This window comes from Ambystoma mexicanum, chromosome 2p, assembly GCF_040938575.1.
Source record: "Ambystoma mexicanum isolate Mex_15411 chromosome 2p, UKY_AmexF1_1, whole genome shotgun sequence".
Classification (NCBI taxonomy): Eukaryota; Metazoa; Chordata; class Amphibia; order Caudata; family Ambystomatidae; genus Ambystoma; species Ambystoma mexicanum.
In genome coordinates, this window is record NC_090923.1 from 600209570 (window position 1) to 600226573 (window position 17004).

At 47.7% G+C, this 17004-nt stretch overlaps 1 protein-coding gene across 2 annotated transcripts in view; it reads right to left on the minus strand.

The window, feature by feature from the left end:
* The window catches only part of TUSC2 (tumor suppressor 2, mitochondrial calcium regulator), a 36976-nt gene that overhangs the window by 15881 nt on the left and 4091 nt on the right, over positions 1–17004 (minus strand). For both annotated transcript variants that reach the window (XR_011301972.1, XM_069644111.1), the window contains exon 2: positions 16011–16131. Coding sequence is in view for 1 of the 2 variants with exons in the window: in XM_069644111.1 (XP_069500212.1) it covers positions 16011–16131 (121 nt within the window). In the remaining variant the exon portion in view is untranslated. The remainder of the gene's footprint in view (positions 1–16010; positions 16132–17004) is intronic.

Here is a 17004-nt window from a genome sequence, read left to right on the forward strand (position 1 = left end):
AGGGACCCCAAACAGGTAGAGAGGGACAGGGCAACCCCTGATCATAGTATGATGACTCTATACTAAGGGACTCACACCCATTTAATCCTTTGCGCACCGCTGACTTCATAGCTACCGGTTCACATGAGCCGGAAACCATGAGGCCATCAGAATTTAATAGGCCAAGCATAATGGAGCTGTAGGTCAGCGCCATCCCCAGAAATTGATAGAAGGGCGTCCCTATGAAGGTACAAAAATATAAAGGCTGATGTCTCTGACCAGGAAACCTCCTATGAGGAGAGAGTCTGGGAATCAGACCTGCAGGAGCACTACCTCCAAAGGGACAGGTTGGTTCAATTTGCTCAGGAACAACAGGAAAAGTGGCCTCATAAGAGCACCCTGAAGACCTCCACCAAATCAGGGCAGTGGAGGGGATCCTCCGCCAACCCTGGAAGCAGGGAGGAGTCAGAAGACTACTCTCCTGTGCGCCACAGGGGAGTAGAAACTAGGCCCTACTGTTCTGCGAGTCTCTCCCAAGCTCAAAATCAGGGAGCACCTAAACGATCATGAGGCGACCTCAAGTAGCAGTGCCTCTGAGTCTGAGGGCGAATGGACTCAGGTGACTAAGCCCAAGAAGGCAAATAAACTAAAGAGTTATGACAAAAGACCCCATTAGACAGATTAAGGCCATTAGGAGTGTCATAACCCCATACCACAAAAATGCAAAATATTCTGTCTGGGAACACCTGGAACTCTGAGCAGATGGACTCTTTCCACATGAAAGACAACCATAACTGCATAGAGTATGTTAAATGGACTTTCACTCCAGAGTACTCCAGCTTCTTTGCTGGACTGGAGGATCAGAACCATTCAAGATGGTCAACCTACAGGGCGACCATCTTGAAACACTTTTCCGCCCACAGAAACCCCCAAGAGGCTTGCAAAGTGGCCTACAATCTGCAGTGCGGGGGAAGATCAGACCCCACGATTTGTGCAGGAGCTAAAACGTGTCTTTGCACAAACCACTAGGAGGGTGCGCACTGATAACAAGGAGTTTATAACTACCTTCTTTCATGCGCTCCCAAAGTAGATTATGACCCAGCTGGTGAGGGACCACGATAAAAGATCTATGACCCAGTCCAGAGAGCAGGCGACCCGCATTTATGATGTTCAGAATACCTGCAGAAAACAAGAAACAGACCAAAAACCCCAAACCAGCCAACACTCCTGCAGCTGCTAAGGTAGCGGAGGTGAAGGTTGCCCCCATATTAGACCTAGAGATGGGGGGAGCCTAAAAACGTACCTACACAAAATCAGAGACCCAAAATCAGAGACCCAGAAGGCCTTCGGCCAATCACAAACAGGTGACTGATTATATAAGTTCCAGATACCCCAAGATTGGTCAGTTGCCCTTGTATGTATGAACTCCCCTCTCCCCCATCCCAAGGGGGGTGGGGGGGAATCCAATCAGGTAAGTACCGCTGCAGGAAACTTACTTCCAACTTCACCCAGGAGGGCAGTAATTCCCAAATGCTGGGTTAAATTTCTATCCCCGGTACCCACAAAAAACCCAACCCGCAGGAAACCAGACAACCCAATCCCAGAGAGGTGAGGCCAAGGGTGGAGGAAATTCACAATATCCAGGGTACTACGGGAGAAGGGATAGTTACCCTTCCCATGATCCACCTAGATTTGAACAGAGACCCCCCCTGTATCAGCCGGAGCGGGTGTCCCAACTGGACCGCCAGGTCCAGAACCTTACCCAGGATCTGGGTCGCATGTTGAGGGCTCAACAGAACCCTCAGATGAACATGGCGACTCAGAACCCCACAAACCAAGGGTCTGGCACCCCAGAACTATGACGGGAGAGAACCCCAACAACTCACCAGTTCCAGAGGAGGAAGCACGGGAGGTGGAGGGGAGGAGGAGTGTAAATCCCTAGAGGAAGCTTCCTTCCTCACTCTAAAAAGCCCCTGTACACCCATGAACCGGAACAAAAATCTACTGCCCCTGAAAATCTGCAACACAGGGAACAGAGGGTGGGTACGAGAAATAAAGACCTTAAAAAGGCCCATTTTGTGGAGGAAGTTAAGTGTCCTCCAGGTTGAAGGGGAAGAATCCTCAGAGGATTCTGGGAAAAAAGAAGAATCTTCTCCTTCAGGGACGGGGGAACTCCTCCCAAAGAAAAATGGGTTCCAAGAGATCTAAATGAAGACTGGGTGGGTGTGGGGACTGATTCAGTATTGCCCATCCTTGAACCCCAGAATGAGTATCCAGAATCAAATATCTAAAGAGGGATCCCAAACCTCACAAACAGACTCAGAAAAAAAGGAGCACGAAACTCCCCAAATATCAGAATGTAAAATGTTGCTATCAGATTCCCAAACTACCCATGTGTCGGAGTCTAAAATGAAGAAATTGACCACCCAGCTTGCCCGGAATGCACATTACCTTTGCCCATTGGAGGAGAATTAGAGAGGGTAGATTTATGCCCCGGTCCAAGTGCAATGGCAATGTATATTTGCAGCGCTGGTGGACACTGGATCCTAAGTCACTGTCAAAAAGGGCCCATGATCAGCTAAATTCAAGAAGGGGGGGGGGGGAACAGATACCAGGTCCCTCATCCCCCTTTCTGGACAACTCCAAAACTTCGACAGGAATGAAATTCCTGTCGAGGTGAGATCGGGTTTGGAAATAAAAATTGGGCGCGACAAAGTGAAACAGCCAGTCATAGTCGTGACTCCAGAGGGCACACCCTGTCTACTAGGGAAAGATATCCTGCGCAGGTTGTCCCCCCTAATAGACTGTGTGAACAAGGTCCTCTGGACTCAGACACACAGGCCAATAAAATTGAAACAGAGTGTCAACCAAGTTAGTTTAAATGGCACATGCCACATGGTTGAACAAAAACCTGATCATATTGACTATCACTTCCAGATCAATCAATAACTGACGTGACCGTAATTGCTGTAGGACAACAAACTGGTGATGGGAACTCCTCTCCATTCCTGAAAATCAACCTTCCTTCCAGTTTCAAGTGGCATTCCACACTGGAAGAAAATACTTTGAAATTTTAAACTGATTGACAATCTGAAAACCCCAATTCTAGAACCAAAATAGAAACCAGATCAAAGTGTAGCCGATATTCAGAAAATTAGAAGTGGTATGAGGGGAAGCAGTCTGTTCTCGTCCAAGTGTGCGTGAACAATGGTAAGAGCTTCATCAGCAAAGCCACGTTCAGGCAGCTCCCAAAAGATCCAGCCATTCCCACATTTAAATTGATTCATTAGTGGGAAGTGGGCCTGGAAACACCCAATTCCAAACATCTCCTGCCTAGCAGGTGTATGCTCAAAATGTCTATAGGTAACAAAGCATAGAACACAATTGTTGGGTCATGCGAGATGTCCCTGCTACATTCTATTTAGGCAGTGACATTCTCAATCGGTTTGCCATTAATTTAGACCGGATCAATTACAAACCCAGGTCCCGACTAGGGGGAAATCCCATGGACTCGAAGCAGGCAAAGCATTTCGGTCAGCCGAATTGCTGCCGTATGCGGTTGAAGTTCAAATTGGAGAGGTGACCATCCCAGGACAGACCAGACTATTCCCACTTGAATTAAAAAATTTAAAGAGGACAGAAACTGCAAAATCCTGATGCATGTATACACCTCAACGCCCATCTCCAACAGCAGGGTCAGGTTTAAACCCAACACCTTTAGCCAATGTAGAACACAACACCATTCCAATATTGATGGATAAATGCAACCTCAGGAGTATCACTCTGGGCGCAGGCACCATTATTGGAATGGCGGTTGATGACCGACATTTTTTTCCATGGATCTAGGAAATGAACCGATAGGTCCAATCCCCAATGACTGTAATGACTGTTTTGACAATGACTCACCACCAGAAACGATCTTCACCCGGCAAGGGGGACATTTCCTGGTGTACTCTTCCTGCCCTTACGGTGAGGACCTGTGACATCAGGCAGGAGGAGATGCTCTTCCAGGTCCACAATGACAGCCTCTCCTACCTGAAACCCTCTGTCCAGGTCAATACTCTAGCTCACCCAGCTAGAGGAGGCCGCTGAGATAGCAAAACCGAAGTCTTTCCAGGCATCAGGCAAAATGGTTGAAGAGCGGGTCAACCTAGCTGATGCCTGTGAGACTCCGGAGCAAAAGCAAAAGTTCCAAACAGGTGTTCTTAGATTTTCAAGATCTCTTTGCGGTGGACTCGTACGACTGGTCGCACCAAAATCCACACTACAACAATTCCCTCGGACGCTGGAATGACTCCAGTGTTTGTGATGCAATACCGCTTGCCTCTCGCATCCATGGAGTACCTGACGTAAATCATCAAGAACCTTGAGTCCCGTGGGATAATTAGTCCAGCCCACAGCACCTTTAATAATCCAGTACTGGTGATTTTAAAACCGAACGGCCAGTGGAGACTGTGTTGAAGTGAGGGAGCTGAATAAACTGGTTCATATGTCCCGATGGCCTCTCCCCTACATGGGCCAGGGTCGTATGCACTGCCATTGACCTGGCCAATGGATACTGGACCGTGCCCGTCAATAAGGAGGACCAATACAAGCTGGCCTTTACCTTCGCGGGCAGCAGTACACCTAGACCCGGACTCCCTTCAGATACATCAACTCCTGTAGGAAGATGTTGAATTCATTGCCGAAGGCCATGCCCGACTTGGGTGAAAGGGGTAACCTGGCCTATGTGGATGATGTCTTGGTAAAAAGCTCAACTGTGGAGGAACACATAGCGGAAATCCGTTATTTTCCTGACACAGTTGAGGGTTGCTGGAGCAAAACTATCCTTCCAAAAGGCACAGTGGTTCAGAACCTGTGTCAACTTCTTGGGGCATGAAATAGCTCCCGAGGGTCTCTGTCCCCAGGAGAAGAAAGTGGAAGCACTCCTAAAACTTAAATACCCCACAACTCTGCTGGAGCTAAGAAGGCTCCTTGGACTGACTAATTACAGTAGGAAGTTCAATGAGGATTTACGCAGAGATCACAAGACACCTGATCCATCTGTTGAAAGGGGGGGGGTGAAGTGGGACTGGGGTCCAGAACAAGCCGAGGCAGTAAAGCAACTCAAAAGAAGCCTCTCACAAATGCCTTGTCTAGCTTACCCTGTCAGAAACGAGGAGTTCTTCTTGGAGACAGGGTTTTCAAATACATGCTTGACAGCAGTATTATATCAAAAGCATGACAAGGTCAATAAAGTCATCTCCTATGCAAGCAAGACTTTATCCTCTGTGGAGGATAAATTCAACGATTGTCAGAAGGCACTCCTGGCAACGGTGTGGGCTTTGAAGAATTACTGCCCGTTCATCCAGGGGGAAAACATCATAGTTGAGACTCCACACCAGCCTTGGCAATACCTTCAAAGTGACAGAATCCGGGCCGTAAATGTGAGTAATTCCAGAATTACTTCCGGGATTCTGTCAATGCAAGGCTTTCCTGTGGAGGTCAGATATGGCCAAAACAAGAAGAGTCCCCTTGCGCAAGTTCTTTGCATGATTGTGCCAGAAAAAACTGTCTCGAGGACGAAAGTCTTAAAATCCAGGACAACATGGAGGCATAACCTGGATTCCCCACACAAAGTCTACGAAGAAGATAAGTGTGAGAGAATGCCCACAGTTTATGTGGATGGGTGTAGTCAGGCGGCAGAGTTGATGGCAGTTCATCAGGCCATCCTCACTGCCATCCAACACCAACTCCACGGACGGGTCATAATCGCTGATTCAGATTATGTCTGGAATAGGTTTGTGGAGCACCTGGTTAATTGGAAAACCAGAGGCATGCTTTGTGCTAATAAACTGCTGAAACATGGCAAGCTAATCCAAAATATAGATGACCTGGTCACCTCTAGTGGGATGCCCATTTATTGGAAGAAGATCAAGGGTCATTCCAGAATAGAGGGGCCAGACAAAAGCGGAAACTACCTAGCTGATCAACTGGCCAAACCCGGAACCATCCAGGGGGTGGGGAGGGGGAAGAGATCTCCTCGAGATCAAATCCCTGTTGGGAGAAATCCAGGTCACAGCCATCACCAGGTCCCAGACAAATGCTCACAATGAACTCTCAACTGCCCAGTGGAGTAAGGAGACCCCAGATGCTGATTTAATCACAGCACAAAAAGGGGATCCAATTATTGGTACATTTTATCAACACACTGAGGACTCTGAGAACTTTCCCCTGACGGATATCGATTACATTGGGAAAGAGGACCTCAGGGTGTTGATGAAATGTCCCAAAATGTTCCAAATCCAAGACGGTTTGTTAGTAAGGAGATCCATACCTGGCTGTGACCAGTGGGTGGTCCCTACCTCATTCCAAAGCCTGATCCTTAGTCATGCCCATAATGCGGCCACAGCCGGTCATAGGGGGTTTCGGTTTCGGTTTCATACAACACTTGAAATCTTAAGAGAGGTTGCATACCGGCCACACATGGGGCAGGACCTCGACCAATACTTGAAGGGGTGTCTTGTGTGTGCACAATTTCAGCCAACATCACTCACACACCGAGCTCCCCTCCAGAAGAGGGGGGAGGACACTGCCCTGGTCAGATTTACAAGTAGACTTCATTCGGCCCGTGATACGCTCCTTTAGGGGGAACAAGTACATGTTAACCGTAAAATGCTTGTTTACCAAATGGGTGGAATGTCTCCCGGCCCCAAATCGCAAGGCAGAAACAGCAGCTGCTCTGATGATAAACCACTTGTGTTTTGGCCTACCCCAAAGGATTGAGTCAGACCGGGGTAGTCACTTCACCAGCAAAGTGATGACAAAGATGTGGGAGATACTTGGGGTAAAAAAAGGATACTTCACATTGCATACCGCATGTTCTCTAGTGGTGGAGTTGAGAGGTACAATAAAACCATTTTGAGTATTCTAAAAAAGTTTGTGGCAGATTCTGGGCCAAGTTGGGACATCAGATTACCGCTTGTCCTGGTGGCCATCAGATCTACACCTTCTTCTGCAACTAAGATGTCTCCATTTGAGCTGATGACTGGACGAAGGATGGTGCTACATCAGCATCTGCTCTATAGAACACAAGAGCAGACACTGATAACGCCTCCACAACTGTATGCTGAGAATCTAAGAAAACACCTTCAACATGCTTCTGCGTACCCTCAGCGGAACCTGGAAAGATCTGCATAGGGTATGAAGACTCGAAATGATTTCAAAACAACCAACAACGAATACCAAGTAGGAGAAAGGGTCTATTTGTACAATTTCGAAAAGGAAGCAGACCAAAGAGCGTACATTTTTGCCAAGCTGGCGGGGTCCTGTTGAAATTGAAGATAAAATGTCACCTGTCGCCTACAGAATCCTCATCCGCAAAGGCGAACTGACAAAAGAGAAACGGGTCCAGATTAATTAGAAAGTTGTCACCCTAGGCACACTTTGTAACAAATTTAGGAGCCCAGAGAAAATCAAATAGAGGAGACATCTGAAGCATGAGAATAAGAAAAAGAAGAATCAGAAGGGAACAGATGGATTTCTAAGTATAATTATGTAACAGGTAGCATTTTTCTTCACCATCAATTGTCATTATTGAATCCATGCATGTCCCACTGCTGTCATCCTTCCGGGGGAGATGGAGGGTGGGGGGGGGGGGGGGGAAGTTAATGGGAAATAGTAACCAGTTTGTGTTTATATCATAGATTCGTATTGGTTGCACCTTCACTACCAAGGAGAACCTCCCCGGGGACCGGGACAGGAAATATCTAAGAAAATCTGGGGGGGGTCGCACAACACCATAAAAGGAAGATGCAAGAGAAAGCTGTGGGTGTCGTTCCACACTCAAAACGAGAGACAGCGAGAGGATCGGGGCGTACCACTCTCTGATGGAAGGACACATACCTGATAAACCCTATTTTGCCCGCCTGATGAATCCCACGTTGCCCAACTCTCCCTCAACTCAGACTCTCAGAAGAGTCGGGGGGAGGGAGGGGAATTTGTGGGATATATTTACCAACTCAGCAGTACTTCCCCACATCACCAAGCTGGCTCCTTTGAGCTCCACTGCCTCACACCAGAACTGCGTTTTGCAGCAAAAAGATGGCTGCACCATTTTGCCAAGCACATATTGGGCAGGATGGAACAAGGGGGCACACTGAGGAAGCCTGCCAGTGTGTTCTTACATATACAAAAGAAATAGAGTGAAAAAGCTGCGCTGCTTTGCTGCAAGCCCAAAGTCCCCATTGAAAAGGGGATATTTTACATTGAAAAGGAGGCTGCTCCGATGCCATTTTTAAACTACTTGTATCAACAAGACTTATGTCCAACCATATTCATATGGTGCTCCATCAGAAAAGAGCATTATTCCTTAAGGGCAGGCTGTGCCAGCCTAATCTGAGAAAAACAACAAAAGCTTAACTTCAGCTGCATGGAAAAATGCTTAAACTTTTTCTACAAAATGTCAAAAATCACAGTTTGAAAAGAAATGTTAACTTTCTTTGCGCATGTCAATTTTAAAGAGACCTTGGCATTATATGGCTACAAAACAATGTGGGAATTCAGAGGGAAGAGAAAAACCGGATTTGCAAGAAAAATGCAACTTTCAGTCACCACATGTTAAATGTACTTTTTCAAAATAAAGAAAAATATCTGTTTTAAAAAGGTCATGTTGGATAAGGCCCTGCCCTTGTTTAACAATGTAAAAGGGGTTTAAGGGCGTGGCCAACTGAGATACGATGCAGACGTTAATCCCTTCAGCTCTCCTGCCGCTGTTAACATCCCGAGATACAGCCAGTCATCCTTGGGTTATATTCAAATGAAAAACACACATGTCGATTCCTGGATTCCTGTAGAGAAACTATATGAAACGTGGAACCTGTGGTTGCCCGCGGAAAGAAGTTTGTGCCGCTTGGAAATCAGCGCAAGAACGGCTACTGAAATCCAAAATGGCCACAATGGCCTGTCTGAACCCGTGAGCCCTGGGCTGAGCTGTGTGGAGCTGGCGCACGGCTATCGTGGCTGCTGTGCGAGCGAGCTGCGCTGAGGACTGGGAGGAACACAGGCGAAGAGGACGAGACAAGCCCCCCTAGTGGATTGCGGTGCACGGCGTGACGAGATCGCACACCCAAGCCCGGAACTGTTTGCAGCCCACAGGGGGATATCTGCCCCAGGACCTGGCTGCGGAGCGGGAAGGCAGTCTCAGCGCTGTACCGAGTGCAAACGTGCCGCCTCCCCGCCCAGAACACGACCACCAACACTGTGCCGAGGGTGAACTGCGCTGCCTGCGCCGGACACCCTGTGTCCTCCAGGAGGAGGTGGGACCATCGCATTCGCAGACAGTCTGTTTGGTGCCCCGCAGAGCAAGGGGAACAGCAGGAAGGGAGCCGCGAAGAAGCGCCTGGGAGCGAATGATCAGCGCTCCATCGGCTGTGGCTCGGCACAGACTGGTGAGCGGGCCCCGATTGTCCCGAACGGAGCAGAACGAGACCCGAGGCGCCATCTTGGCCTCTACCCGAGAGAAAAGAGCGTGAGACCACCACAGAGGTTCTGGGAAGCACGTCTCCCAACTGGAAGAATGGCTAGTGAAGTGCTGACCTGGGGATTGGGGCACACGCGTGTTCCACTGCTGCATGGGCCCAAACCACGCATAGCAGTGCCAATACAGAAACAGTGCAAACAATTCACATACATAACAAGTGGTTGGGAGCTATCCCCATACATAAACCCTCCTCCCCCCACACAACTACACACTGTGCTGGGTCCTAAAGACAATGGTGTTGTACCAAGACATCACAGACAGCGGAGCAAACGGTAACGCACACCCATAGCCAACCCACATCTTTAAAGTCACCACAACACATGAGGCTATGGACCTGCATCGCTGCGCGTGGGACAAAGTACATTCTCGCTCTGGCAGACCTGCACTGAGCCAGTTCAACAAAGGCAGGTGCTCCGGGGCACTGCTGCAAAACTCACAACGCTAGTAGAAAGAAGTGCGTCTGTGTGCATTAGGAGGAGAAACGCAAGTGGCACGCAACGAGCCTGGGAGACTCTTGGCGCACAGCGGGGCTACTCCCACGGTCGCCTGCGCTCCTCACAATGAGCAAACACGACCGCCTTGCAACCTACTGGGAGCAACACTGACTAGGACAACAAGGTAACGGCATGTCACGTGTCTAGGACCTATAGCATCCGGAATAAGTCCTAAACAATAAAGGGGCGCAGAAGTCCTGGTACCATTGTAGGATACGCCGCAATCCTTCTTTGCCTAACATTTGGAACCGCACCTTACAAGAGGCGCTCGCCTGCTGCGGCCCTGTGCTGTCACGCGACAAGTTACAACAACAATCATTTATTTCAACAAGGGCCTGCTCACATCTGACGCTGACAAGGCCGGTATCTATCATGGGCAAAGATAAAGTCAAGAAGCACTCTATACAGCACAAAATGGACCAGTACATTACATCGTCCACACAAAAATGAGGATGAGCTAGAGCCGACCACCGGTGCTTCTAGCCCAGAAGTCACACTATCCCATGATCGCCATAGCAGATTCATGCACCTCCAAGGAGCAAAAGAAATGGACGGCATAAGTATGGATGTGTCGCTCCTCCGCCACAACTTTCAAAAGCTGACCTCTCGCTCTGGAGAGGCGGAGCAGCGCATCTCTGATGCAGTGGATGGAATACGAGAGCTACAACAACAGCTGGCTAGTGTCAAAACAGAACTCAAAACAACGGCTGAACGAGTAGACAGGGGTGAAGGCTGGTCAAGGCGCAACAACGTCAGGATCCTTGGCTTGCCTGAAAATGCAGAGGGGCCGAGCATGGAGATATTCCTCGAACAATGGCTCACGGACATGTTCGAACCCGACTCCTTTCCCAAATTCTTCTCGATCGAAAGAGCGCATTGTATGCCATCCGGAAAACTGATCCCTGGGGCACATCCCCGAACTGTGATGGCAAAACTCCTCAACTATAGGGATCGGGACGCATTACTCCAGAGGGCACGAGCCAAAGGCACGCTGACTTACAATGGTGCGAGAATTGCCTTCTTCCCTGACTACACAAGGGAGGTTCAGAAAGCTAGGCAGTCCTTTCATCAGCTAAAGAAACAATTGCAAGGCCTCAATGTTAAATACGGCCTCCTCTTCCCGGCCCAGCTTAAAATATATTACAGTCCACTTCATTGATCCAAAGGAGGCCTGGAGATGCGCAGAGCAACACATCGAAGGGGACTGGAAAACTTTGAGAAACAGACAGGGGAACCCGCAAGCCCGACAAGGGAGAGGTCCGCCACAACAACCAGTGGTGGTCCCCCAAGATGAGGAGATGGGGTGACCGTGGGTGATAATCATCCGACATGAAATACGCGACACTACATGTTAACCAGGGATGGAAGACATGTTTGAGGCGCAATGCACCAAGAGGAGAATTTTTTTGACCAATTGCCAGCTGTTTTGGCTGGCACTAGTTGTGTATAATTCAGGCGACAGATACTTCTAGTTGGGTGGAGTATAGGGTGGGGGAAATGGGACGGTTAATTGTTAATAGTTTTGTTATTAAGTGGGTCCAGAAAGCAACCCTTACGCATCCTACAAGAGCCCTACACTCCGCAACACGACCGATACTGCACCCGCGTGCACTGCGTGAGAAAATACTCACTGCCCCAAACACCATTTCGAATGGCCCCCACTAACACTGATGTTAGAGCCCTCCGTTTCTGACCTGGAATGTCAACGGCTGGGTGGAGGGATCAAAAGGCGATTGGTCATGCAGTTTTTAAACACACACACACACACACCGGACATAGTCTTCTTGACCGAGACACACCTAGCGGGGACCAGATGCAATTTATTCAAGCGCATCAACTACAGACTGGCAATGCACGCTGGCTTGACCATAGGTTCCCGTGGTGTCCTTGTACTGATGCACAAGAAGCTAACTTTTGTCCTCACAAAAGTGAGGCAAGACGCCAGTGGCAGATTTGCATATATCACAGGGTCACTTTGGAATCAGACCATTGCAATGCTGGTGGTCTATGAGCCCCCGGCATTGTTATCTGCACTAATGGATGATATTATGCCCATAATCAGAGATGAATCTGATCTTATAATTATTGGTGGGAACTTCAATGAAGTTATGGAAGTAGAGCTAGACCGCACACACCTAAGGGGGAGAAACCCCTCCGCCTACACCAAGCTAGTCACATTTACAGCGGTGTGAGGCCTGCGTGAATCAGCGCGATGTGTGGCGAGACCTGCATCCGGGTGAGAATACTCGTATCATTCTGGGATACACGCTTCATTGTCACGACTAACTACTTCCTCCCAGCACCAGATATAGGGCCTCATCACGACTTTGGCAGTAACCCTTAAATCCGGCGGTAGCGCTATTACCACCGGATTTATTTAAGGGTCTGCCAAATCAGGACTTCGGCGGTTTTCTCCCCAGCTCTGAGCTGGGGGGAAATCTGCCGAAAATTTGCGCTATTACCACCGGCGGGAAATCCGCCGGCGGTATTAGCACGAAATGTCCCCATTGAGCCCAATGGGGAATGGGGCATTCCCAAATGGGCTCAATGGGGATTGACATTACCGCCGAACTCGTGATCCGGCGCTATTAGCGCCGGGGAGTTCGGCGGTAGGGCTAATACCGCCCGCGCTAATAGCGTTACCGTTACCGCCCAAGTCGTGATGAGGCCCATACACAAGGCATCCATCTATAGCGACTTTGCTACCCCGAGGCATATCGGATCACTTCCCTTTACTGATTGAGCTGAGCACAACCAGACCACGTCCCCCCTCCTACATGGTGCTTGAACAACTATTATCTGGGTTTCCCAGAGCTATTAGAACAGCCACACCTAGCTACAACAACGTACTTTGAACTGAACGCCGGATCAGTGGATGACCCGAGTGCTGTGTGAGGCATATAAACCGGTACTGCGGGGCGATCATCTCTTGGACTGCGGCACAAAAACACCAGCAAAATCTGATTGAGGCTGAACGACAGGTTACACAGGCCGAAACAAACCACCTGAAACCCATCGCTCGCTGATGCTGGCTCAAAAACGCCTTCAAAATGTGGTGTTAGACCGTGCTAAGCAGGCCCATAGAATGATGCAGGCTAGAATATATGAAACTGGCGACAAAGCGGGCAAAATGCTAGCATGGTTGGAGAAGAGAGATGAGGGTAGTCGCCAAGTTCGAATGATCAGAACAGAGTTGACAACCACTGGTAACGGATCGAGACATAGCTGAAGGCTTTGCCTCCTATTACGCAGAACTATACAAATCTCCCACAACACAGATGACCCCTCCATACTAAATGAGGTCACTCTTCCCTCCCTCAGTACAGAACAGCGAATCCTTTTAGAAAAGGATATCACGGAAGAAGAACTAGCAGCAGCCATGTCGGAGCTTCAAGCCGGGAAAACACCTGGGCCAACGGCTTCCCGATAGAAATGTGGCATAAACTGGGAACGAATGCGATGACCCCGCATCTGTTGCAAATGTTTTCACAGTCTAAAACCCAGGGATGTCTACCCCCAGACCTTCAGAGAGCCACGATAATAGTGATCCCCAAAACAGATAAACGACTAGACCGCTTGTAGACCAATTTCCCTCATTAACAGCGAGACCAAAATCTTGGCAAAAGGTACTTGCCAATCAATTACAACCGGTTATAACATCACTGATCCACCCGGGCCAATGCAGATTTATGCCGCAGAGGTCTACCCGCATGAACATATATAGACTTCACTCAGCACTAGAAAAAGCTTCTACCCTACAGGGCTCCCTAGCATTACTTGCAATAGATTGCATGGGAAATAATGCGTTGCATGGGATTTGGGCCGCAATACATGGGCTGGGTGCAACTTCTGTAGGAGTCCCCGGAGGCAGAAATTAGAGTCAATGGGTGGTCCTCGAGACCTTTTAAACTAGGAAAAGGGACTAGACAAGGGTGCCCCCTGTCTGCAATGATCTTTACATTGGCTATAGAACCTCTGGCGACATTGTTACGAATATCAACGCCCTGGACCGGTTTCTGTTGGGCAGACGACTGGGAAGATAAAGTCTCCTTATATGCTGATGGCCTACTAACCTATCTGAAAGACCCGCATAACTCCTGCTCCGTAATAACGAATCTACTGAACAGCTACGGAACATTTAGTGGACTATGTGTGAATTGGTCAAAATCAAAAGTCTGACTTTCTAAAGTGCTAGCGCCATCTCATTATTAATTTTGTCTTGTGTAAATCCTAAGCCCTTAGTCATATTTTGAGTGATCAGACTAGTTTTAGCTTAGGGTTGGACGCTGGGGTGACAAGGTTGAATTCACGAATCAACCTTGGATCTTACTGTGTCCCTCTTTGGAAGTGTAGTCTGAATAGTCTAGTTTAAAGTAAACCTGTTCTTGTCTCAACTGATTTTCTTTCCTATTTCATGGCTTCATTTTACTCAAATCAACCCTTTTTCTAGCTTGCATATCTCACCCAGTTTTTTAGCTAGAGACCTCCTTTCACTTTGGTCTTGTCCCTGTGATATACCTCTATCCCCCAGCCCAATTAACTATGCTGAAGCAGGAAGAGGGATGTGTGGAACCAAACCTCATTTTCCATGCCACCAAGGGAGCTTATGGTGCTAGGGAAGAGGACGACACCATCACCCCCCTGGCCTCTACAGTATGTTCAGCAATACTGCACTTCAGCCTACACTCCATGAGTGGGGCAACCTCTCTGCACTTAACCTAGGGCCCTGCTGGACTGTACAGAGGATGCCCACCATGGCTCTCACTAACTCTTGTGGGGGCCGTTAGCTTTTCTTAGCCAGGAGTGGAGGGGAGTTAGTGAGATCACTGCCACCGGTTATGACAGGAGCCCCCTGATCTCTACGGCCACATCTGGCATAACCAGCACAAAAGCATGTTCTTGCAGTGGCATGCTGGCCTTTATTGGACTTGCTTTTAGCCTAGTTTTCCTTTCACAAAATGCCATTTTCCTCAGACAAGCTACTGGCACTGTAAGACTACCATGGTAGCAATTGGAAAAGTATAAAGCTTTATAATTTAACAGCCAGCATGTTTTTCCAGTAGATAATAAAATGGAGCAAAGTTTCTGCGCCAGCAATCAATTTATCCCGTTGGGAAGGTGGCATATTCATATGGAAAGAAAACTCTGGAGTAGGAGATTTGATGGATAGAATTCCCATTGAGGATACATTTTGAAAGCAAAAAAGGTTGGCTAATTTGGTCAAAATGGCGAACCAAATAATTCAGAGTCCTCATTAGTGAGGGATATTGTCAGTCTTCGTTGCAAAGAAAAGGAAAAAAGTTCCCAGATTTGAAGCATGTGCCAAAATAAAGGGTCCTCTACACTTGGTGTAGTTTCAATAGAACATGGTGTTTCAAAAAACAATTAAATAATTGCTATATCTACAATTTCTCATTCATGCAGGGTCATCTATCTAAAAACAGCGGATGTCCAATTTAAAACCTATATTTGAATCAAGAGCAACACAGGGCGAGCTGACATCCTTTTCTGTTTTATCATGGAATCCATACATTGACAATTCGAACAATATATATATATTTTTTTACATCTCAATTTTGAAAATCTTTTTTCTTTTTGGTTTATTGTAGATACAACAATGATTTAATGTTTTTTTTAAAACCCCATATTATATTGAAAAGTCACCAACAGATGTTATATAAAATATATTCCTCCTAATGAGCCACTTTAACCCAGTCGTGAAACACGTGTAGAGAGGACCCTTTATTTTGGCAAAAGGAACCTTTTCCTTTTCTTTGCAACGAAGAACTCTGGCTAAAAAAAAAAAAAAAAATGTACATCTTCCCATTTAAAAATGTATTGACTGCCACCAACCCTTTTGACAGAAAGGCTGCAAAGGTAAGAACTAAACAAAGTATCAGTGCATTTATGCACTGCATTGTCAAGATTCGCCCACCCCCTAAAACCTCCACGGTGCTCATTCCCTCTTGCTCATCTGACAGAACAGCACACAGCAATGACTTGCACACAGACGTTACCTGTGGTATCAGGTTCTTCTGAATTCTCTTCAGTTTTGCTCGCTTCCTCCCATTCTTGGTGACTATCGTTTCTTCATAAAACTCATGTGCCAGGTCACCATCCTCATCGTAGTAAAGGGAACTGGGGGAAGGAAGTTGCAGAAGAACAGTGAGTTTTTTAAGCCAAAAACAGTGGTGACCATGGCACAGGCTACAGTTGCTATGCTCGTCACTCCACCTCAATATTTGCGCTAATCTTACTTCTTGCATATGCTTCCCACCTTCATCATTCGCAATAGTGGCCCAGGCCTAATAACCTAGACCTTTCTTCCTAATGTTTTAAAACTCCAACGCAACTGTCTCACGTCTCAAAGACTACTGGTGCTATCGAGTTCAGATTCTGAAGAATAGGTTTGGTACCTAATCTTACCACAGACGAGCTCAATTAACGTAGTGTTCCTTCTCACCCAAACAATGACATTACCGGCTTTACTAGATCACTCGCTAAAAGAATGACTGCCTTGCTATTCCAGTAATGCTTATATTACTTACCGGTAATATTTATTACTCCTACTCTGCCCCATCACAGTACTTACCATTTAGTCTTATCTTCTTCCCGGCTTCGACAACTTTTTTCTCCTTTTACTGCTTTCTTCCGGCCACGCCCACCATCCAGGCATAAAGCCCCTTCTTCCCAGGACCTGTGCCATAACCACTGCACACAGATCGATTCCATGTCTGGAGAGGTGGGGCAGGGAATCTCTTTGAGCGTGCCTGAACTGCAGCGGGGAAGCAACGCCCATGCCGATGACGATGAATGAGGATGCTGATGGGAGCACTTTTCTCCCTTTACCAGCAGCCCCAAACGTTGCATACAAAATTTCCGACTGCCAAAAGGAGGCTGACCTTTCAATATAGAACAAAGCCTGCCTCACATCCAACCATTTAAATTCCTCAGCCTAATGCAGAGAGTACCAGTCACTGGGGGGCGGGATCACTAGCTCCTAGGACAGAT